Source organism: Bos javanicus, chromosome 15 (assembly GCF_032452875.1).
Source record: "Bos javanicus breed banteng chromosome 15, ARS-OSU_banteng_1.0, whole genome shotgun sequence".
Taxonomy (NCBI): Eukaryota; Metazoa; Chordata; class Mammalia; order Artiodactyla; family Bovidae; genus Bos; species Bos javanicus.
The window spans coordinates 54,466,662-54,490,325 of NC_083882.1; the positions used below are offsets into that span (position 1 = coordinate 54,466,662).

Sequence of the window (23,664 nt, forward strand, 5' to 3'; positions counted from 1 at the left end):
GTTGTCTATGTTTTCCACTAGTATATCCCTGTTGATTTGTTTGTGCCCTTTATTAACTGCCATTTTCTAAAATTTTTTTCAATAAAAGGAAAGAAGATCTGAAAAATGGAGTCATGGTCTTGATGGAAGGAACAGAGCAGTACCTGTTGACAGTGGTACTACATAGGTTTCCTTTGTTTCTGTTCAGTCAGAGGCCCCTGAGAACCTGGAGGTGAGGAACTGCTCACTTTCCAGTGATGACAGTAATGCCACTCAGTACTTACTTTGTGCCAGGTAGTATTCCAAGTTCTGTATGTGTATTAACTCACTAGTGTGCCCAGCTACCCTAAGAAAGTAGGTATTTTTATTATCCCCATTTTATAGGAGAGGAAACTGAGACACAAAAATTGGTTAATTTGTGTCCACACAGCTAACAGTAGATCTGGGATTTAAACTGTTGTGTCTGGCTCCAGAGTTGTGAGCAGCATCATTTGTAGTATTTTCCCACTAGGGTCAGAGAAGAACTGGAAGTTGCCCAGATCCTGTGACCTATAGGAATATTGTACTTCTCACCTTGTAAGTACAGTTCCAGCTGAGCCTAATACCTAATACTATAATCAGTTTGTAAGAAACCCCAGTTATCACATCTTCCTCTCTGACTTGGGAATGTTGCCCTATTTAGCTCACACAGTAGAAGATTGTGGCTCAGAAGGTAAAGCGTCTGCCTACATTGTGGGAGACCCTGGTTCGATTCCTGGGTCGGGAAGATCCTCTGGAGAAGTTAAATGGCCACCCACTCCAGTACTCTTGCCTGGAAAATCCCATGGACAGAGGAGCCCAGTAGGCTATAGTCCATGGGGTCACAAAGAGTCGGACACGACTGAGCGACTTCACTTCACTTCAGTAGAAGATTGTGGGTATCACTAGATAGGAAGTTGAAGCCTTGGATTCTGTATTTCCATGAACCTTGGGTAGGCTTTGTAATTCTCTCCTAGTTTCCTCTCCCCACCGCCCAAATGGTAATTCTGTTCTGTCAGCCACTTGAAGCTTTCGAAAGTGTAATCAGATAATCATATTTTTATAATGAAGGAGTTACTGTTAGGGAATAACCCTCTCCATGATGATTCCTTGGAATTCTTTCATACCAGCTGTACCATTTTCTTTACATATATGAACATGTATTTTCTTTTTTTTTTTTTTAATGAAAATTGAATTACATTGTGTTTTTTTAAACTTGATATTTCTTAGGTACTTTCCTTGTCAGTATACATAGGTCAAATTCATTTTTAATAGTTGCATAATATTCCATGGTAGAAATGGTTTTAACTGTGATATTTCTTTATTGGTATGTTTGTTTTCTTCTGGTTTTTCACTATCCCAAGGGGGAAGTCAGTTTGGGAGAAGAGGAGAAAAAGAGATATCCTTGAGTGATAGGCAAGAGACCTGGGTTTTCAGCTGTATTTTAATTTATGACCTTGGGAAAATCTCATTTCTTCTCTAGGACTAAAAGAACCCTTCAAAAGAGCTTTCAGACAGTGTATCCTTTGAGATTATGAAGGTTCCTTATTGCCTAGAGATGCCTATATATAAAACATTTTTTTTATTTCAAAGAATATGAATGCTGTTATCCTTTAAATCTGCCCTTAAACCCTGCTTTGAGATTTCTTAGGCTGTGTGGATGTCTTAAGGTGTTCCCCTGACTCCGTAACCAGTTGAGACAGTATTGGTTTAATAAATAAAGAAATGAGTTAGCAGCCTAGCCATGCATCCTGCATGCACCCCTTCCCCTCATCTATCCAGTTGTGGTATTCTAGGATGAGACTGCTAAGAAGAGTGGGGAGAGAGCTGTGTTTTTCATTATTTGCAAATTTGACCTGCTAACATGTATTTGACAATTGGTGTTTCATATATTATTAGGAACAGTCTTTTTGTTTCAGAACAGCCTTAGGAAATGAAAGAAAATGTGAAAGTTCCTTGGACTACCCACAGTTGTATTTTTCTCTGGGTCCAAGTTCCTACTCAATTTAGAGCTTTCTAACACCAACTGTCTTATCACCACCCCTGGCTACCCTTGACCCAAACCTTATTTCCCTGATGAAAGTTATAATATCTGGGGAAGCTTCTACTAATAATGAAAAGTGAAAGTCACTCAGTCTTGTCCGACTCTTCGCTACCCCATAGACTATACAGTCCATGGAATTTTCCAGGCCAGAATACTGGAGTGGGTAGCAGTTCCCTTTTCCAGGGAATCTTCCCAACCCAGGGAACAAACCCAGGTCTCCCATATTGCAGGTGAATTTTTTACCAGCTAAGCCACCAGGGAAGCCCAGGAATACTGGAGTGGGTAGCCTATCCCGTTTCCAGCAGATCTTCCTGACCCAGGAATTGAACCTGGGTCTCCTGCATTGCAGGTGGCTTTGCCAGCTGAGCTACCAGGGAAGCTCTGTTAATAATATCACAATATTTTTTTATAAAATGTGCCCTGTCCCCACAGACAGCCTCTAATGTTATTACTTAACAATCCAGCCTGAAAGCACATTTGCTCAGGTGACTCCTCTGCTATCCACGGATACTTGAAGAATTAGCCTTTTGTTATATACCATAGAACTTTTATGACAGTCTGGTGTTCTCTGTGACCCCCTTCTCAGAATGTTTTGAATATACTATTGCCTGCTAATGAAGATTGGGGAGGTGGTTGTAGGCTCCTAGTACTGGGAAGTAGGTTTAAAGACAGTTGCTCAGAAGGTGTGTGTTGGTGCTCACTTTTCTCTGAGCAGGAGGATTTCTGACCAATCTGGCAATCAGCTTCAGATTTGCCCCATTGTAACCACGAACACTAACATTCTTCCCCTGTGGGCAGCAGATTTCTCTTCTTTTCAGACAGCAGTTACAGAGACACACATCTACACAAGAGTGAAAGGAGGGAAATTCCCTATTTCTGTGAACAAAAACCAGGTGAATTGTTAGAAACCTTGGTTTGCTTGGGTGAGGAGGGATGGCAGGTGTTGGATTGTCTTGCAGCCAGCTCCCTCCTGCTGCTTATCATGCCACCCTTAGATCCATTCGGAGACAACAGTAAAACTCTCCAAATTTTTTGCAGTGGATCTTGGCTGCTGTAAGGGAGCTTTGGCTCTTTGAGGGAGATGTCCCTGTGACTGACAAACTGCTCTGGGAAACAGTTGATTAATATCGAATAGTACTCAGTATCCAGGCTCTTAGTGCCCTGGATTTTGTGTATAATGCTGTCAAAGGTGACCCACTGGGGAATGAGTGTTGGGAGAGGCAATCTGCCACAAGCCGTGAGCCCATCCCTGCAAGTTCTTCATGTAAATGCAAAGACCCTGGCCACTTCTTCTGGGCCAAATCTCAGTATTCTCTTGGTAGTGAGCAGCCTAGGGAGAGGAAGTAATATCTCTTTCCTGGAGCCGGTTTGCTTACTGTTCACTAAAAGTGTGGACTCCCCCCAAGCTCAGGGTTCTTTTCTTATGACACAACCTACTGCGCATGTGGGCACCCATCTAGGCCTACCTGTGTCAGTTTTGTTGGGGAAGGGGAATGGGGAACTAGCACAAACCTGTCCATTGCTGTTTGCTGCATCATAAGTAATAAAATTCTTTGATCCAGAAGTCTCATGTCATGTGCCAGTCTTCATGAAAAAAGTAGGTTAACTTGTTTGCAAGGAGGATAAAATTTGAAACCCTTCATGGGCTACTCTTGATAGTTTGGTAACAAGGATGGGATCCTGACAGACAAGTCTTTCCAGAAGAGGAAGGTCAAGGGCCAGGTGATATGAGAGGATAACTGGGGGCCTGGTAGCAACTGCTGCCATGTGAGGAGGGGAGCAAGGGCCTCTAGTTGTCCTACATGTTAATGAATGTTTTGAGGCTAAGCAACAAGAGGTGAGATTGAAACACACTGTCTGACTGGTTGTAGCTCAATTCTCAGAGCAGGAGAATGAAAGGATGTTTTGACAATGAGGCAAGCAAGTCTGTGGCCCCAGTTGAAGGCAGTATGGCTGACTGATGAGTAATGGTTTCCCCAAAGCTGAAATAAGTGGTGTCAGAAATAAGGATATAAAGCTTTTTAAGTGGACCCAATGGAGAAGGCAATGGCACCCCACTCCGGTACTCCTGCCTGGAGAATCCCGTGGATGGAGGAGCCTGGAAGGCTGCGGTCCATGGGGTTGCTGAGGGTCGGACACGACTGAGAGACTTTACTTTCACTTTTCACTCATGCATTGGAGAAGGAAATGGAAACCCACTCCAGTGTTCTTGCCTGGAGAATCCCAGGGACGGGAGAGCCTGGTGGGCTGCTGTCTGTGGGGTTACACAGAGTCAGACATGACTGAAGTGACTAGCAGCAGCAGCAGCAAGTGGACCCAAAATATTCAGTATTAGGAGTTTGTTGAGTCCAGGCAGATAACCACTGAAGCAAAAATAAATTCATGATCCATTCCCTCTCACTCCCTCTCCTGCTTTAAGGAAAGACTTTGTGTATGCTGGGGGATCTTTGAGGAGGAGAAGGATTACCTTTTTATAGCTCTGTTGAATATAAACATCTAAGTCACCATCCTACTTCACCCCATGGGGACAGGGAGCCCTGGGTGCAGAATGGTCAAGTGCCGAGAAACTGGCAGAAATCCACAGTGATGTGCAGTGGGCGGGGAGGGCAAAAAACCAAACCAGGGACTGCACTTTTTCACTTTCAGGGTCTTCAGTTCATTTCAGCTCAGTCGTGTCCGACTCTGCGACCCCATGAACCACAGCACGCCAGGCCTTCCTGTTCATCACCAACTGGAGTCCACCCAAACCCATTTCCATTGAGTCAGTGATGCCATCCAACCATCTCATCCTCTGTCGTCCCCTTCTCCTCCTGCCCTCAATCTTTTCACAGCATCAGGGTGTTTTCCAATGAGGCAGCTCTTCACATCAGGTGGCCAAAGTATTGGAGTTTCAGCTTCAACATCAGTCCTTCCAGTGAACACCCAGGACTGATTTCTTTAGGATGGACTGGTTGGATCTCCTTGCAGTCCAAGGGACTCTCAAGAGTCTTCTCCAACACCACAGTTCAAAAGCACCAATTCTTCTGTGCTCAGCTTTCTTTATCAGGGTCTTAAGCGGTCCAATCTCCTAATCTTGATGAGTTTCTTTGGTCCCTTTATTCTTGCTTCAGGTGGTTTCCTGGCTGTTCCACCTTTAATTAATAATAGTTCTGCTGTTTGGAACTCAGGCCATGGAGGCTGGAGTCTTATTTATAAGAAATGGGGGTCAAAAAGACTTTCATGCCTAGAAGCCATATAGGGGCCTGCTCAGCATCAGAAGTACTCAGAGGACCAGGCATAGAGGTGTACTCAGGGCTAACACTGATTTCAGCAATGTAGTAAGGACACACACAGGATCATAAGACTGCAGGCTGAGTCTGAAAAAATCCTTGCATAGGCTTTCTTATGCCCACTCCCTCTCATGAAGGATCACACTAAGCACACTTTACCCAGCATCACAAAAGCAGCATGCGAGCCTAGTCTCTGTCTAGAGAACCTACCCATTAGAAACTTGGAACCCACAGTTTTTATTGGGGTCAGATTACCTGGGCACTCTGCCTGGCATGTTTGAAAATTCCAGACTCTCAGAAAGTAAGCAGGTATTCAGCATAAACCATACTGCGTTCAAACAGTTTGTGCATGGTCTACATTAATTAGACTCTTAACTAAAGGAAGAGCTGTCCTTTCTTCCCTATTTATTCAATTGTGCACATCTACAAGGACACGTGGGCTTTTAACTTGTTCAGCGGTTGTAATCTACTATCAGTTACTGAAAATATATGTACACGCACACACACACACACACACATGTATATAACACATATAAATTTTTATTTTCCTAAGGGTCGGTTGCCCAATGCTCTGGACCGCTGGACATTTTAGTGGCGTCCCCTTTGAGATCCGGAACTTTCTCGCTCGACTCTCAAGTTGTCTAGGGAAGTTTTAGGGTGATGCCTATCAACAGACCGGCAACCAATAGGGGAGGGCGTGGGGAAAACGGACTGAAGACGGAGGTGGGCGGAGTGGAAGGGTGAGGGTCGCAGCCAGGGAGCTGTGTGGCAGTTGGAGACTGAACTTCGGCCTGAGTTGGAGCGGGTGGGGTCGGGTGCTAAGAGAGGGAGGGGCAAGTTCCAAGCCACCGCTGGGCCGGAACTGGGGGCCTGAAAGAGGAGGAATGAACCAGATTGGACCGCTAAGGGACTGGGCGGGGGAAGGAGGGGGCGGGGCCTCGGCTGCACCGCCCCCCCCCAAGGGGGCGGGGCTGACTCCAGGCCGCAGCCAACTGCGGGTCCCAACCGCCGGCGGGTTGCGTCTTCTGAGCTTCCTGGACTTCCTTTCCTACCGGCTGTTTTCGGCTTCCCCAATCTGTCAGCCCCGCCGCCAGCCTCTCGATGTCTCTGTCGCCGTGTTTCTTCACTTTTCGTGGTTTGTGTCCGCGTCCGCAGTTTCTCTCCTGCCCTCGTCTCCCGGGCTTGATCATTCTCCAGGGCTTCAGTGTCGGAGACGTGAGTGCTTGACCCAGCGCCCAGATCAGCCCGAGAGAGATGGAGGAGCCGGGGTTCCCTGCAGGTGAGTGTGGCTGGAAGACTGGCTGCTGCTGCTGCTGCTAAGTCGCTTCAGTCGTGTCCGACTCTGTGCGACCCCATAGACGGCAGCCCACCAGGCCCCGCCGTCGCTGGGATTCTCCAGGCAAGAACACTGGAGTGGGTTGCCATTTCCTCCTCCAATGCATGAAAGTGAAAAGGGCCTCCCAAAACGTGAGGCGAAGTGACTGTGCTGACAGGTTCGGCAGCACTCTTTGGATTTAGGAAATCCAGTCTATTGGGTCAGAGACACCCCAGTGGGCTAATCTCTCAGACACAGCCAGAAGGTATTCTTGGCTAGCTCTGTTTTTGTTTTCCTTCGACTGAAGCCTAACTTGTTTTGCGATGGAAGGGAACTGAGACTGGGAAAACTCTTCTTACTGGAGAGGGTCTACAGGCTTCATAGAGCCCAGAACTAAAACTTATATGAGTCCTGGGCCTTGGTCCAGGTTTTGTTACTGACTCATTGAGTGGCCTTAGAGGAGTTTATTCCCCTCTGTGGATCTGAGAATCCTATTGTGTACCATGAGAGGAGTTTGGACCATAGGATCTTCAAAGACCTAACATATGATGAGTGCTCCTTAAGTATTAGTTGTTAGGCGTGAATAAAATGGGGAAGTCTCCCTTGGGGCTCACTGGAGGCTGCTTGCTGCACTAGATTAATTGGAGTCTGTGGAATTATGTTATTCTTCAGGCTTGAGAAATAGGTGGCATTATCTCCCTTGCAGGAAGAAACTGAGGCTCAGTGGTAAACTGGATTTGCTAGTAAGTGTCAAAGCCGAGTCAGTCTTAAAGTCCATGTTACACTATACTTCTCAATAAGAGAGCAGGGAAATCTTGATTGAAAGGTGATTATGTGGAGCAGTAGTTAATAATGTTGGGTTTTCTGCTGAAATGAACAACTCCAGTCAGTTCAGTCGTTCAGTCGTGTCCCACTCTTTGCGACCCCATGGACTGCAGGCAAGGCTTTCCTGTCCATCACCAACCCCCGGAGTTTGGTCAAACTCATGTCCATCAAGTCGGTGGCGCCATCCAACCATCTCATCCTGTGTCGTCCCCTTCTCCTCCCGCTTTCAATCTTTTCCAGCATCAGGGTCTTTTCCAATGAGTCAGTTCTTCGCATCAGGTGGCCAAAGTATTGGAATTTCCGCTTCAGCATTAGTCCTTCCAATGAATATTCAGGACTGATTTCCTTTAGGATTGACTGGTTAGATCTCCTTGCAGTCCAAGGGACTCTCAAGAGTCTTCTCCAACACACAGTTCAAAGCACAGTTGAAAAGCAAAAGAACTGTATCTGATTTTTCTCTGTCCCTAGCTCCTGGCACATGGTTTGTGTGAAATAGTTTGGGTATTGATGCCACAGCCACCACGTGTGTTACCATTGCCATCAACATGATCAGCATAGTTAGTAAGCAGTGATAGGGACTCTAATTGTTACAGTGACAGCAAAACCATAAATTGTGAAGACTTCTGAATTTATACTTTTACTTACATAGTGCCTTAAAGTTTATGAAGCACTTTTGAGTGGTTCTTCAGTCATCTTAGGTAAGTATTATTTCATCCACATTTTATAAGCAAGGAATCCAAGACCTGGGTTAAGTGACTAGTGCAAGGTCACATAGTAAGAACTTGTGCTTCTCCTTACGAGTTCTATCCACTCCCTGTCCCTATCCACTCCCTGTGCCTTTCGTTTTTTCCTGGTCCTCCCTGCCCATTCCTATGCTTGTTCTGTGCTTTATTCTTGTCACCCAGACACATTCTGTTTTGATGTTGACCAATAGTCTTGTGTTGGCTGATGATTAATAGTGTTGATATTATCTCAGGCTGATGATTAATAGTGTTGATATTAACTCATATCCTTACAAGAATTTAAAATACGACCTCTCCCAGAGGGGCAGAGGGGTTTAAATACTTTAAAGAAGGGTAGTTGTAATTGTGGTGGTTGTCTTCATCCTCCTCCTCCACAGGTTTTGAGGAGTAACACTAGAATATGTAGTGATTGACAGTCCAAAAATAACAGCTGTCATATATTGAGCTCATTACTGTGTCATGGGCCCTGTAACAGCCATTTACACTTTTTACCTCAATTCTTTCAGCCATTCTACTGAATTTTATAAACTAGGGTCCAGCAGTTAAATTACATGCCCAAGTTCATGTAGTCCTGGCTTGGCCCAAACCTTGTTTTCTAAACCATTACACAGCCTGACTCTCTGGCAGGAGATCCTGAATTAAGAGAGAGGTGTGCTCAAGTATGGTGTGAGGAAGACAGTTGAGAACCCAGAATTGGAGTGAGGGGAAGTTTTTCTTCTGGACTTAGGAGGCCACCTCCCCATCCTTTTGGATAGTGAGCTGTGATTCTTTCTCACTTGAGGTTAGAAACCAGTGAAATGAATTATTCACATGCTGAGTGAATTCACATGCTAAATAAATCACTTATATGCTGTGAAAGACAAACTTGTCTTGACTGACACTAGGAACCTGTAGCCCAAAGCAGTGCAACTTTCCCCTTCAGTTCATTGTCCAGAAGGCTACCTGAAAGAGTGGTCTGAAATATGTACTTGATCTTGGCATTCATCTGCCAAAACCTGTTGAGTGGCTCCCTACCCATGGGATAAACAGCTTAATAAGGTATCGAAGCCTCCCAGGATTTGCCCTCGCCCGACCCCTTCAGTGCCATCTTCGTTCACAGCTTTTGCACTTCACTGTAGTCATACTGGATTACTCTGAATCCCCACAGCTCATAGTGTGCTTCTGCGATCTTTAGGCTTTTCATATCCATTCCCTCTCCTCTTCTCCTTTTTACCCTTCAGTTGGTTAACCCACTGTTCAGCCTTTAAGATCCAACTCACCCATTCATTCAAACATTCAACGAACATTTGTTAAGCCTGTGAATTACCAGGCAGGGTTTTAGGTTTAGAGGTATAGCAGTGAATAAAACAGACATGTACATGCCCTTTATGGAACTTCTATTCTGTAGGGCATATTAAATAAGTATAACATATGGGTGATGGTAGGTGGCATGGAGAACAGAGCAGGGAAGGGGGATAGAGAGGGACAAGAGAGTTGTCAGGGAAGGCCTCACTGATTGGACGATGTCTGAATAGAGCTGAAGAAGGTGAGGAAGTAAGGTATCTGAATGCCTCAGGCCCAGAGCATAAGGATATGAAACAGGGGATCACTTAACTTATTAGCTTTTCAAAACTCCACTGCTGCCTTGATCTGGACAGTTGCTTTTTTTCTGTTTTCCTGCACGCTCTCATGTTGACCTCTTAAAGTAGAAATTACTACATGATATTGTAATTGTCAATGTATATATGTCTGTCCCCTCACCTGGATGTGGGCAGGGACCTCTGATCCCTTTCTGTCTCCTCAGCACCTACCTGATGGCTTTAATTCCAGTGGGCACTCAGAAATATTTATTAAATAAACGAAGAAGGCCTTGTGGGTCTCATTCTTACAGCCTGATTATTTTTACAAATGATTTGGAAGACAAGGCTTGGACAACAAATTGTGAGAGGAAAAATCATTCTAAGCTTGATTCTATCTGTCTGGCTTCCCTTTGTGGGCCTCTGAGAAGTTGAATACCTGAGAAATGTACCTAGAGATTTCCATTTTAAGCATTATAGCAAGCCAGCTAACCTGTAAAGTAAATGATGGATAAGTATAACAAAGCCTTTTATAGTTGAATTTCCAAGAAAGTAAGAGAAATCCCCAGGGGCCTAAAAACCAAGAGTAAACTGAAAACTGGAGAAGTTAGCCCCTTTACGTGACCTCAGCTGCCCTAGATGTTTGCTGGTCTCGCTCACCTCAAAGCTTGGGCTTTAATATACCTGCTATTGCAGTGAATGAAACCATAGGCCCACCTGTGTTAGACTCTGGTTGGAACTGAGATCCCTGCATGAAGCCAGATACCTTGAAAATCTATATCCTCTGATTGAGTGGAGTAGGAAAAAGAAATCTTACTACTGACAGAGATGACAAAGAAGATTGCTTCTTATTCTAGGCTCCAAGAGAAGGGAAAAGTTTGCCCGGAGAATTCTGAACCAGAGGCATTCTCTCGTATGGATTTGGGTTTATATTTATATTGCCTGAATTGCCTAAAAACTCCAAGCCAGGAAATTGACTATTAGGAACCATCCGGGCTGGTAATACCTCTGAATGCTTGGCAGAAGCACATACAGAATCTCTCTGGAGAGACACTTGACACAGGCTACACAGGATTCCCACAGAGCCTGGAATATAGACTTGTTATATGAGAATGCATATTGCTTGCTTTGTGCTATTGAGATCATGATGTTACTTTTGTATATAAAAAATAAATGTTTGGGTACATCTTTGCCTCCCAGTGACCTCCAGAAGTGAAATGATAGAGCAGAACTTGTGTCCCAGCGAGCCTTTGGATGTGGACACACACTGAGCTCCCTCCTGTCCTTGCAGAGGTCATGGAAGAAGTGACATCATGCTCCTTCAGCAGCCCTCTGTTCCAGCAGGAGGACAAGAGAGGGGTCACCTACCGGATCCCAGCCCTGATCTACGTGCCCCCTGCCCACACCTTCCTGGCCTTTGCAGAGAAGCGCTCCTCGAGCAAGGATGAGGATGCTCTCCACCTGGTGCTGAGGCGAGGATTAAGGACTGGGCAATCAGTACAGGTGACTCCTTATCCCAGATCTGAGCCTGGGTCTCATTTTCTGCATTGCTCACAGCATGTCACAGTCTGTGCCCTTTTCATCAGTGCAGGAAAAGCCTTGTGTCTGAGCTGAGGAGGGGGGAAAAAAAGCAGTAAAAGCAATGCTTTCCCTTATTGAATACTTACTGTTTGCCAGAGGCACATTGAAATTCACAGCCACTCTGTGACATAGGAACTGTTGTCAGTCACATTTTACAGATGAGGATACTGAGGCTCAGAGTGATTGCTATTTGCTCAGGGTCAAACAGCTATAAAAAAGCAGTAAAAACAAGCTTCAAACCCAGTCTCTGAATAGAGGCCTCCATGATTTGTGTATTCAGTTCAACCAACATGTGGTGTGCTTTTCATTCACATTCTCTTTTATTCTCATAAGTCACTGAAAGCAGTAAGCATTGTTAGTCCAGTTTTGCTGATGAGGCATCCTGGTGCTCCAACAGGTAGGTAGCTTGTTCAGGACCACAGCTAGCGAAAGACACAGGGGAGGAAAACAACATCTGTATTCTCCCCCCTCTTCCCTTTGCTTGTCTTCCTCCATGCTTTATGTGCTGCTGCTGCTGCTGCTGCTAAGTCGCTTCAGTCGTGTCTGACTGTGCGACCCCATAGACAGCAGCCCACCAGGCTCCTCCGTCCCTGGGATTCTCCAGGCAAGAACACTGGAGTGGGTTGCCATTTCCTTCTCCAATGCGTGAAAGTGAAAGTGAAGTTGCTCAGTCGTGTCTGACTCTTAGCGACCCCATGGACTGTAGCCCGCCAGGCTCCTCCATCCGTGGGATTTTCCAGGCAAGAGTACTGGAGTGGGGTGCCATTGCCTTCTCTGTGCTTTATGTGAGGTACATATTATTATCCCCATTTTCTAAGAAGGAAAGTGACTTGCCTTAGGCACATACTTAATAAATGGAGAACTGGGGTTAGTGCCCTTGTCCGTAGGTAGCACATTTTTACTGTGTTTTTAATGGGGGAGAGAATAGTTACTGCCCTTGGGGCTGTGAACTACAGGGTTAGTTTAGAACCCAATTTTGTTATTGTTGACTTTTATCTCAGAGATGGCTGAAGTGAGGATCAAGTGAGACAGTGAATTTGAAAAATACACACATAATCATACATACATACATTTTTTATGAGTTATTTTAATCTGCTTAACCTGCACTGCTTTTTCTGCTCTCAGAAGTCTCACCTTTAAAACTTCATGTCGTTAGGGATGCTTTGCTTTGCTGTTATAGTGCAAATGCTGTTCTGCTGAAGGTGGACCTTACAAGCAAGCCCTGGCTGCTTTTAATGCCTTACTCACATTTCCCCTTGGGGAAGTTTTTTACTTGAGGGACTTTCCATCCCCTGCTCTTATACCTTATCATGTGTCTTTCTTATGGCCTCCCAGGGTTGAACCTCTGCTTATATCACTGGTGCCTTTCAGCCCAACTTGAAGTTCTAGCTCTTTTGTTTCCTCCAGGACAGGCAGTACCTGTGGTTTCTGTTGCTCTGCTTTTTGCCACAGACAGTTGGGCAGTTACGTTTTTTTTATCAGACCATACCTGTTACATAACCTCACTATCCAGTAGTCACATCCAGTCACAAACGTGTCCACTGTAACTCATTCTCTCTTCACTTTATTTTATTCACATTCATTCTCTCATTTACTGAATTGTAGAATCTTAAAATGGGAAGAATTATCAGCCCAGCTTCTTTCCCAATATAGAAATCTTCTGTATTCCATTGGTTGCTACTAATAGCTTAGTGGTTAAGAGCATGGCTTTGGAGTCAGGCAAGACCTATCATTTATTGACTGTGATCGTGAATACTTGACTCTTCTGTTTCATTGTCTGTGAAATATAATTAATAATAGCAGTTCCATAGTAGGAACTCAACATTAGTCATCTTCTATTAAGGATCTACTTACACAACTCCTCAAATGAGAAACTTAATCATGTGGCAACTGTTAACTTATTTTTTGAAATGAGATCCTCTGTACTTGTCTGTAATTGCCTGTTGTTGTTATGCCTTATGGGGAAGTCCATCTGTACATTATAAAGTCCCTTTTTGTGGAGAAGTGCTCTTTGATGTATCTGAAAGCAGTATCCACACCCTCCAGGTCTTCTATCTTTTAGCAGCTCCTTAGGCCACAGTCTTGATTTGATTTTTGGTCCTTTGAAAACTGATTACAGTCCTTGGGACCTGGTGTGGAAGATCAGTGTATTTTTGCAAAGTATGGTACACATAACTGAACTTATGACCCCAAGGATAGATTGACCAGCTCAGCAGTGAAGTGGCTATCCCATCTGGTATCCTTTTAATGCAGCCTACAGTAAAATAAAGTAGCATTTACTTTTTGATAGCTGCTTAAATGTTAAATAGATGGTCAGCTAAACCCTTCAAAAACTTTTCGGATTTTTTTGTTCTTTTAAAAACATTTTAAATTATGGTAATATGCACCTAACGTAATACTTTCCATCATAATCATTTTTCATTTGGCTGTACAGGGTCTTAGTTGTGGCAGCTGGCATCTTTAGTTGCAACATGCGAACTACTAGTTGTGGTATATGGGATCTAGTTCCCTGACCAGGGATCAAACCCAGGACCCCTGCTTTGGGAGCTAGGAGTCTTGGCCACTGGACCACCAGGGAAATCCCTCTGTCATAACCATTTTAAGTATACATTGCAGTGTTGTTAACTGTATTACATTATTTGTCTCTAGAATTTATTCATTAGTGAATAATTGTAACTGTATACTCACTGAACAACAACTAATTTCCCCCCTCCCCAATCCCCTAGAGATTAATACTGTACTTTGTGAGTTTGTTTACTTTAGACATTTCATGTAAGTGGAATCAAGCAATATTTTGTCTTTCTGTGATTGGCTTATTTCACAGGATAATATCCTCAAGGTTCATCCATGTTGTAGAATATGTCAGGATTTCTTTTTAAAGGCTGAATAATAATCTATTGTATGTTAATTTATTATTTCATTTATCCAGTTTGTTTAGCCATTCATCCCTTTTGTCCACACATCGGCTAGTGGACACTTGAGTTGCTCCCACCTTTTGGTTATTGTGAATAATGCTGCTATGGAATAAGGAGGTGCATGTAAATGTCTCTTCAAGACTGTTTTTTCTATTAGTTTTTGTACAGACCTAGAAGTTGAATTGCTGAGTTATGTGGTTGTTGTTGTTCAGTCACTCAGTCGTGTACAACTCTTTGTGACCCATGGACTGCTGCATGCCAGGCTTCCCTGTCCTTCACTATCTCCTAGAGTTTGCTCAAACTCATGTCCATTGAGTTGATGATGCCATCCATTCATCTCATCCTCTGTCACCCCCTTCTCCTCCAGCCTTCAGTCTTTCTCAGCATCAGGGTCTTTTCCAGTGAGTTGGCTGTTCGCATCAGGTGGGCAAAGTATTGGAGCTTCAGCATCAGTCCTTCCAATGAATATTTAGGATTGATTTCCTTTAGGATTGACTGGTTTGATCTCCTTGCTACCCAAGGGACTCTCAAGTGTTTTATCCAGCACCACAGTTCAAAAGCATCAATTCCTCAGTGCTCAGCCTTCTTTATGGTCCAACTCTGACATCCATATATGACTATTGGAAAAACCATAGCTTTGACTAAACAGACAATCCTTATCCATCAGAGGGCAGACAGAATGAAAACCACAGTCACAGAAAACTAATCAAACTGATCACATGGACCACAGCCTTGTCTAACTCAATGAAACTATGAGCCATGCCATGTAGGGCCACCCAAGATGGATGGGTCATGGTGGAGAGTTCTGACAAAACGTGGTCCACTGGAGAAGGAAATGGCAAACCACTTCAATATTCTTGCCTTGAGAACCCTATGAACAATATGAAAAGGCAAAAAGATATGACACTGAAAGACAAACTCCCCAGGTCAGTAGCTGCCCAATATGCTATTGGAGAAGAGTAGAGAAATAACTCCAGAAAGAATGAAGAGGCTGAGCCGAAGCAAAAGCAATGCCCAGTTGTGGACATGACTGGTGATGGAAATAAAGTCTGATGCTGTAAAGAACAGTATTGCATAGGAACCTGGAATGTTAGGTCCATGAATCAAGGTAAATTGGAAGTGGTCAAACAGGAGGTAGCAAGAATGAATGTCGACATTTTAGGAATCAGTGAACTAAAATGGACTGGAATGGGCAAATTTAATTCAGATGACCATTATATCTACCAGTGTGGGCAAGAATCCCTTCGAGGAAATGGAGTAGCCCTCAGAGTCACAAAAGAGTCCAAAATGCATTACTTGGGTGCAGTCTCAAAAATGACAGAATGATCTCTGTTTGTTTCCAAGGCAAACCATTCAGTATCACAATAATCCAAGTCTTTGCCCTCACCACTAATGCCGAAGAAGCTGAAGTTGAATGGTTCTATGAAGACCTACAAGACTTTCTAGAACTAACACCCAAAAAAGATGTCTTTTCCATCATAGGGGACTGGAATGCAAAAGTAAAGATACAATCAAGAGATATCTGGAGTAACAGGCAAGTTTGGCCTTGGAGTACAAGATGAAGCAGGGCAAAGACTAACAGAGTTTTGCCAAGAGAACACACTGGTCATAACAAACACCCTCTGCCAACAACATAAGAGATGACTCTACACATGGACATCACCAGATGGTCAATACTGAAATCAGATTGATTATATTCTTTGCAGCCAAAGATGGAGAAGCTCTATACAGTCAGCAAAAACAAGAATAGGACTGACTGTGGCATAGATCATGAACTCCTTATTGCCAAATTTAGACTTAAGGAAAGTAGGGAAAGTCACTATATCATTCAGGTATGACCTAAATCAAATCCCTTATGATTATACAGTGGAAGTGACAAATAGATTCAAGGGATTAGATCTGATAAAGTGCCTGAAGAACTATGGACAGAGGTTTGTGACATTGTACAGGAGGCAGTGATCACCACCATCCCCAAGAAAAAGAAATGCAAAAAGGCAAATGGTTGTCTGAGGAGGCCTTACAAATAGCTGAGAAAGGAGAAGCGAAAGGCAAAGGAGAAGAGGAAAGATATACCCATCTGAATGCAGAGGTCCAAAGAATAGCAAGGAAAGATAAGAAAGCTTTCCTCAGCGATCAGTGCAAAGAAATAGAGGAAAACAATAGAATGGGAAAGACTACAGATCTCTTCAAGAAAATTCGAGATACCAAGGGAACATTTCATGCAAAGATGGGCACAGTAAAGGACAGAAATGGTATGGACCTAACAGAAGCAGAAGATGTTAAGAAGAGGTGGCAAGAATACACAGAAGAACTATACAAAAAAGATCTTCATGACCCAGATAACCACAATGGTGTGATAACTCACCTAGAGCTAGACAACTTGGAATGTGAAATCAAGTGGGCCTTACGAAGCATCACTACAAAGCTGGTGGGGGTGATGGAATTCCAGCTAAGGTATTTCAAATCCTAAAAGAGGATGCTGTGAGAGTGCTGCACTCAATATGCCAGCAAATTTGGAAAACTCAGCAGTGGCCACAGGACTGGAAATGGTCGGTTTTCATTCCAATCCGAAAGAAAGGCAATGCTAAGGAATGTTCAAACTCCCGCAAATTGCACTCATCTCACACACTAGCAAAGTACTGCTCAAAATTCTCCAAGCCAGGCATCAATAGTATGTGAACCATGAACTTCCAGATGTTTAAGCTGGATCTAGAAAAGGCAGAGGAACCAGAGATCAAATTGCCAACATCCGTTGGATCATCAAAAAATCAAGAGAATGCCAGAAAAACATCCACTTCTGCTTTATTGATTATGCCAAAGCCTTTGTGTACATCACAACAAGCTGTGGAAAATTCTTCAAGAGATGGGAATACAGACCACCTTACCTGCCTCCTATGGGTCAGGAAGCAACAGTTAGAACCAGACATGGAAGGACAGACTGGTTTCAGATTGAGAAAGGAGTACGTCACAGCTGTATATTGTCACCCTGCTTATTTAACTTATATGCAGAGTACATCATGCGAAGTGCCAGGCTGGATGAAGCACAAGTTGGAATCAGGATTGCTGGGAGAAATATCAGTTTCAGATACACAGATGATACCACCCTTATGGCAGAAAGTGAAGAGGAACTAAAGAGCCTCTTGATGAAAATGAGAGAGGAGAGTGAAAAAGCTGGCTTCAAGCTCAGCATTCAAAAAACTAAGATCATGGCATCTGGTCCTCCCATCACTTCATGGCAAATAGATGGGAAACAATGGAAACAGTGACAGACTTTATTTTCTTGGAATCACTACAGATGGTGACTGAAGCATTGAAATTAAGAGGTGTTTGCTCCGTGCATAGAGGAGCTTAGAAGAAAAGCTATGACAAACCAAGACAGCCTATTAAAAAGCAGAGACATTACTTTGCTGACGTATGGTTTTTCTAGTAGTTACTGTATGGATGTGAGAGCTGGACCATAAAGAAGGCTGAGCAGTGAAGAATTGATGCTTTTGAACTGTAGTGTTGGAGAAGACTCTTGAGAGTCTCTTGGACTGTGAGGAGATCAAACTAGTCAATTCTAAAGGAAATCAGTCCTGAATATTCATTGGAAGGACTGATGTTGAAGCTGAAACTCAATACTTTGGCCACCTGATATGAAGATCTGACTCACTGGAAAAGACCCTGATGCTGGAAAAGATGGAAGATAAGAGGAGGGGGCAACAGAGGATGAGATGGTTGGATGGCATCACTGACTCGATAGACGAGTTTGAGCAAGGTCTGTGAGTTGGTAATGGACAGGGAAGCCTGGCATGCTACAGTCCGTGGGATTGCAAAGAGTTGGATACGACTGAGTGACTGAACTGAACTGAACTGAGAAGTACTAATGCTTTTGAACTAAACTGAGAAGTACTAATGCTTTTGAACTGAACTGAGAAGTACTAATGCTTTTGAACTGAACTGAGAAGTACTAATGCTTTTGAACTGAACTGAGAAGTACTAATGCTTTTGAACTGAACTGAGAAGTACTCATGCTTTTAATGAGCCTCATGTCTCCCTATGAGTCTTTCACTCCTGCTTTCTCCCTTCCCCTCATCTAGTGGGAACCCCTGAAGTCCCTGATGAAAGCCACGTTACCTGGACACCGGACCATGAACCCCTGTCCTGTGTGGGAGCGGAAGAGTGGCTACGTGTACCTGTTCTTCATCTGTGTGCAAGGCCATGTCACCGAGCGTCAACAGATTATGTCAGGCAGGAACGCTGCACGCCTCTGCTTCATATGCAGCCAGGATGCTGGCTATTCATGGAGTGATGTGAGGGACCTGACTGAGGAGGTCATTGGCCCAGAGGTGACACACTGGGCCACTTTTGCTGTGGGGCCAGGTCATGGCATCCAGCTGCAGTCGGGGAGGCTCATCATCCCTGCATATGCCTACTACATCCCGTTCTGGTTCTTTTGCTTTCGGCTGCCATATAGAGCTAGGCCTCATTCCCTGATGATCTATAGCGATGACCTAGGAGCCACATGGCACCATGGCAGGCTTATCAAGCCCATGGTGACAGTGGAATGTGAAGTGGCAGAGGTGATCGGGAAGGCCGGCCACCCTGTGCTGTATTGCAGTGCCCGGACACCAAACAGGCACCGGGCAGAGGCCCTCAGCATTGACCATGGTGAATGCTTTCAGAAACCAGTCCTGAGCCATCAGCTCTGTGAGCCCCCTCATGGCTGTCAAGGCAGTGTGGTGAGTTTCTGTCCCCTGGAGATCCCAGGTGGATGCCAGAATCTTGCTGGCGAAGATGCACCTGCCATTCAGCAGAGTCCTCTGCTGTGCAGCTCAGTGAGACCAGAGCCGGAAGCTGGAACCCTGTCAGAATCATGGCTCTTGTACTCACACCCAACCAATAAGAAACGGAGGGTCGATCTAGGCATCTACCTCAACCAGAGCCCCTTGGAGGCTGCCTGCTGGTCCCGCCCCTGGATCTTGCACTGCGGGCCCTGTGGGTACTCTGATTTGGCTGCTCTGGAGAATGAGGGCTTGTTTGGGTGTTTGTTTGAATGTGGGACCAAGCAGGAGTGTGAGCAGATTGCCTTCCGCCTGTTTACAGACCGAGAGATCCTGAGCCACGTGCAAGGGGACTGCTCCACCCCTGGTATGAACTCTGAGCCAAGTAAAAAGTAATTCGCTTAGGACCCAACTTTGCATAGAAGGCTACCGTAGAAGGCAGTCACAGCCAGGACAGTGGAGGCCAGGATAACAGAGGTTACTGAAGTCTGCAGAGAAACAAAACACCTAATATTCTGCTCCCTACCTGTTTTCACTTCTCATTCTCCAGAGAACAAAATGAACATCTTGCCATAGCTACTGCATTCAAAAGAGCACTGAACGGTGAGCTGAGAGACTATGATGTCATCTTGGCTCTTCCACTGGCTTGCTTTGGGACCTTGGACATGTCACCTGTACTCTCTGGGCCTCAGGTCTCCATCTGTAAAAGGAGAGGGTCGGATCTCTGATTTCTTTTCTTCCCATCCCTAGGAAAGGCAGTGTGCCTGCATGCTCCCTGATCAGCAAGTCCTGGCTGTATGTAGGACTCTTATCTCAAAGGCAGGCTCCGCTTTTCAAATGACTTGCCACTCATCCAAGTATAAGGTTACAAGCAGGTGTCATAGCACAAAGGAAGATGTAGGTGGCCTGTTTTGTTTTTAATAACAAAAGCACTTACATCCTTCTGATTATGCACGAAGCTCTACAGACTCACTGTTCTAGAGGAATCGGGCCAAGCAGCAGAATTATAGGTCACTTACCTTCTCCAGCTTTACAGCTCTGCTCCACCTTTCCTTCCTTGTCCAGAAAGCATTACCTCTGAAGGAGAAAATGAGATGCTCAATGTCAGTGATCTTCAATAATGGTACTTAATGTTTCTGCTGGCATGACTCCTATGAGAGATGAACTTGAAGTTCATTTATTAGGATAGTTATTGATGAGAAATGAACATGGGTTAGGACTTCAAAGCATCGGACAAAACTTTCTGCTATTGCTGCTCTCAAGGAGTTCACAGTTTAGGGGGCTAGAAGAGGGATAAAATTGAAGAAAATAAATGTAGCTGGGGGATAGTTTATAGATATTGGGCTCTAAGTGGGAGTGATAGTAGCTGCTGATGGTATTATTTTAATTGTATCTTAATTGTGCCTGGAGTCATCTGCCCCAGAACTTGTCCAAGCTGCTGTTTGTTTTTCTCAGAATGTTGTTTTCACTCAGCCTTCTTTAATGGAGACAGTCGTCACCATTCAGAAGGTCTCTGGACTCAAAAACCTCTGAATCAACCATATTTGTTCAGACCTACTGAAATTTGGACCATCTCTACTATTAGTGAAGTGTAGAGATGCTTCTTTATCTAATAGATTTGGGATAAACTTTGACGTTGCTGGTTCTCAGATGATAGCAGATGGTTGCTCTTATTTTAGATCATTTCCTCCATAAGCCTTTTACTGTGACAGATACTCTTATTGTGAGAGCTACCTTTTTTGTCCCTATTTTTGGAGGATAATGCCTTAAACAGGCAGCAGGTAAATATATTTGGTGCTGAGTAATGACCCTGGAGAGTAAGTCGTCGTCGTGGAACACAGCCTAGAAAGTTGGGGGATGCAGTTGTACCAGTCAGATGACAAAGAGTCCTATAGGATGAAAGTAGAGATTAACTTCACCTACTTTAGCATATGGGTTAAGCCCAGGGCTTAGAGGGGCTTTTAAAAATCCCCTTAACCTCTCATACATTTGCTGAAGTTAATACACAGTTATGATCATTCACTCACTCATTTATACATTTATCTAAATGTTTCCATAATTGAGTACCTGTGCATAATGTGAGGTACTTTCTAATTGCCAATCCCTGCTTGAAAATTGCTTGTGGCTCCTCATTGCCTACTAAAGGGTGTTTACATTTAGCCTGGCATGTAGGACCTTCAGTTGTTGGTTGAAATAATGAACACTCCTCTCTTCTTCTCTATATGAAGCTGCTGTCAGAGAAGACCTCGGTCGCTTTGGCAAGTGGCAGGGGCTGTGATTTCAGAGTGGGCAGCGTCGGTGGTACAGGGAGGAACTGGGGAGGGGAGGATTGAAAGGGCAGCCCCTCCTGACTGTAGAAACTCCTTGTTCAGCAAAGCTTTCCTGAGCACCATACCCCAAATTGACAGGAGTAGAGAAGATGGCTAGGTTCTAAAACCAGAGTTAAAGGATGGAGAAAATGAGAATACAAGGTTCTTTGGGACCATCCAAGAAGGGAGTCAAGGAACGGAGCTCAGCCACATGCCAGGGTGGACCCCAGATGCCTAGTCCTCTTGGGAAGTCTCATCCATCTTTAAAGTGCCCTCCCCTTTCTCCTTCCCCTTGGCTTCAGGTTTGCATCTCCTCAGTGACTAGCAATGAAATTCTTCAATAGGTGAAGGGGGTCTGAGCATATTTCAGTAATATCAGGAAAAGAGGGTTGGGCACAGGGGTAATCCACAATGAGGATTAGAGAACAGAACAGAGGGGTGATGGCAGTTGTGAAGGAAAAGCACAGCAGGGAGGAGTACTGACACCTTTAGGAAGGGGGAGAAAGGGGTACACACAGGAAGCCCAGGCTGGAGAGATGGTGTAGGTGGTGGCTGCTGTGAAGAAGAAATGACAACAGGCCAGAGCTGTTCCACAAAATGTGTGGGAGGGAAAGAAGCCTGCACAGGTGGAGCTGCAGACAAGTTTTAACCCAACCCTGTAACTTGAAGCTTGTCTCTGTGCCAGGTGAGCATCCAAAACAGCTGTAGTGTCAGTTACCCAAGGTCTTGAGGGCCCTGGGACCTATACCATGATACTGTCTCCTGACTGAACCGATTTCAGCCGCAGTTGGGTTGGGAGAATGGGAAAGATAGAGCAGGTGAAGGCAGCTGTGAAGAAAAGAGAAAAGCAGACTAGGTGCCATGAAGAGAGGACTGGCTAGGCTGTGATCTTTGGTCTGAGAGGCTCTCCCCCATCCTTGGCCCCTCAGGATTGACCCATCGAGCACAGATGACCCACCACCGGAACTGCAGGAAGGCGCAGTAGGCCCCTCTGTCTGCTGGTGTACACCCAGACTAGCCTCCCACTTGCTTGGCCTGCCGGTCCTGCTCACGCTCCCTGCCTCCTGCTTTATTCAGTCTAGGCTCCTAACCTTTACCTTCTGTGTGTGTGTGTTAGTCGCTCAGTCACATTCGACTCTTTGTGACCCCAGAGACTATAACCTACAAGACTCCTCTGTCTGTGGAATTCTCCAGGCAGGAATACTGGAGTGGGTTGCCATTCCCTTCTCCAGGGGATCTTTCCAACCCAGGGATCTAACCCAGGTCTCCTGCCTTGCAAGCAGATTGTTGACTGTCTCAGCTACAAGGGAAGCCCTAACCTTTACCTTGGGCCCTTGTTATTTGGACCTGTTTCTCCTGGTCACCAGTCTCCCCTCATATATCCACAGGTTGTCATGCAGCCACATCCACAGATAAACAGCCTTACCCCCTCCCTGTTGGGTAGCCCGAGGGACGCATGGAAGTCGGCCCACAGCTGCACAGCCCCCCGCCCAAGGCAGTAGGATCCATTCCTTCCATGTTGGCCAACTGAGGCTGTTCAGTCTTCTCTAAGAAGCTGTGAGTTTTCCCCACTGTATCATCCAGCATCTATCATGTCATCCTTCCTGCGCTGCCGGAGCACACGGCATGGGCCTCTCTTTGGTCCTTGGCACAGGCTGCCCATAGGCCTCCGCCAGGCTGTGAACGCCTTGAGGACCAAGTTTGTCTGCTTCCTTTCTGCATCCTTTTTACCTTGAATCATGACTTATTTTTGTGATATATTGCTAGCATATTCTGAATTCCCTGATGGTAAGGACTGTGTCTGATTCCTCGCTTTGTCCTCTGCACCCAGCACAGGGCCTGGCACAGAATAGGCAGCAGTAAAGTTGTGCTGAGTGAACAAAGGAGTCAAAGACTCTTGGACTTCTGGAGCCAATTGAGAGGCCAGGGCACGTTTCCCCACAGGAGGAGCATGTTGTGTCCCTCTGTGGCTGATGTGCTCAGCCTGCTGAACACGTACCCTAAATGAATCTCTGTTGGGGCTACACCCAGGCCAGTCACAGCCCTTCCTTGGAATGAGCTGCTCTCTGGCTTGAGCATGTTCCTACCTGGATGTCACAGCATCCCAGCCCAAGTCTAAAGCCAAGCCTTGACTTGGGGTTCGTATTTCACTGGCATTTCCCCTTTGTCCCTAATTGGATTTTCTCTAACTGCCACTCCTCCAGGGAGATGCTGGGGCTCAGTGTTTTCCAGTGTGCCTTGCTCTGTGTTACCACGTGCCAGGAATGCTCTCTCTACTGTTTAAGAACTGCCATGACTCTTTGAAACAAGGAAGACGAATAAAGAGCTTAATTCTGAGGGCTACTGT

General features: G+C 45.0%; 1 protein-coding gene across 5 annotated transcripts; it reads left to right on the top strand.

Moving 5' to 3' along the window:
• The first annotated feature begins 3 nt into the window (after positions 1-3).
• NEU3 (neuraminidase 3) lies at positions 4-23,654 on the top strand. 5 transcript variants are annotated; one of them, XM_061380864.1, is made up of 5 exons: positions 4-6,589; positions 8,100-8,148; positions 9,977-10,113; positions 10,950-11,252; positions 18,325-23,654. In XM_061380864.1, the coding sequence occupies exons 4-5, from the start codon at positions 11,004-11,006 to the stop codon at positions 19,402-19,404; spliced, it is 1,329 nt and encodes a 442-aa protein (XP_061236848.1). In that variant the 5' UTR covers positions 4-6,589; positions 8,100-8,148; positions 9,977-10,113; positions 10,950-11,003; the 3' UTR covers positions 19,405-23,654. The 5 variants fall into 5 exon arrangements, with proteins under 5 accessions (XP_061236848.1, XP_061236851.1, XP_061236849.1 ...); XM_061380867.1 differs by having other exon boundaries at positions 11,041-11,252; XM_061380865.1 differs by lacking the exon at positions 8,100-8,148.
• Positions 23,655-23,664: the final 10 nt, after the last annotated feature.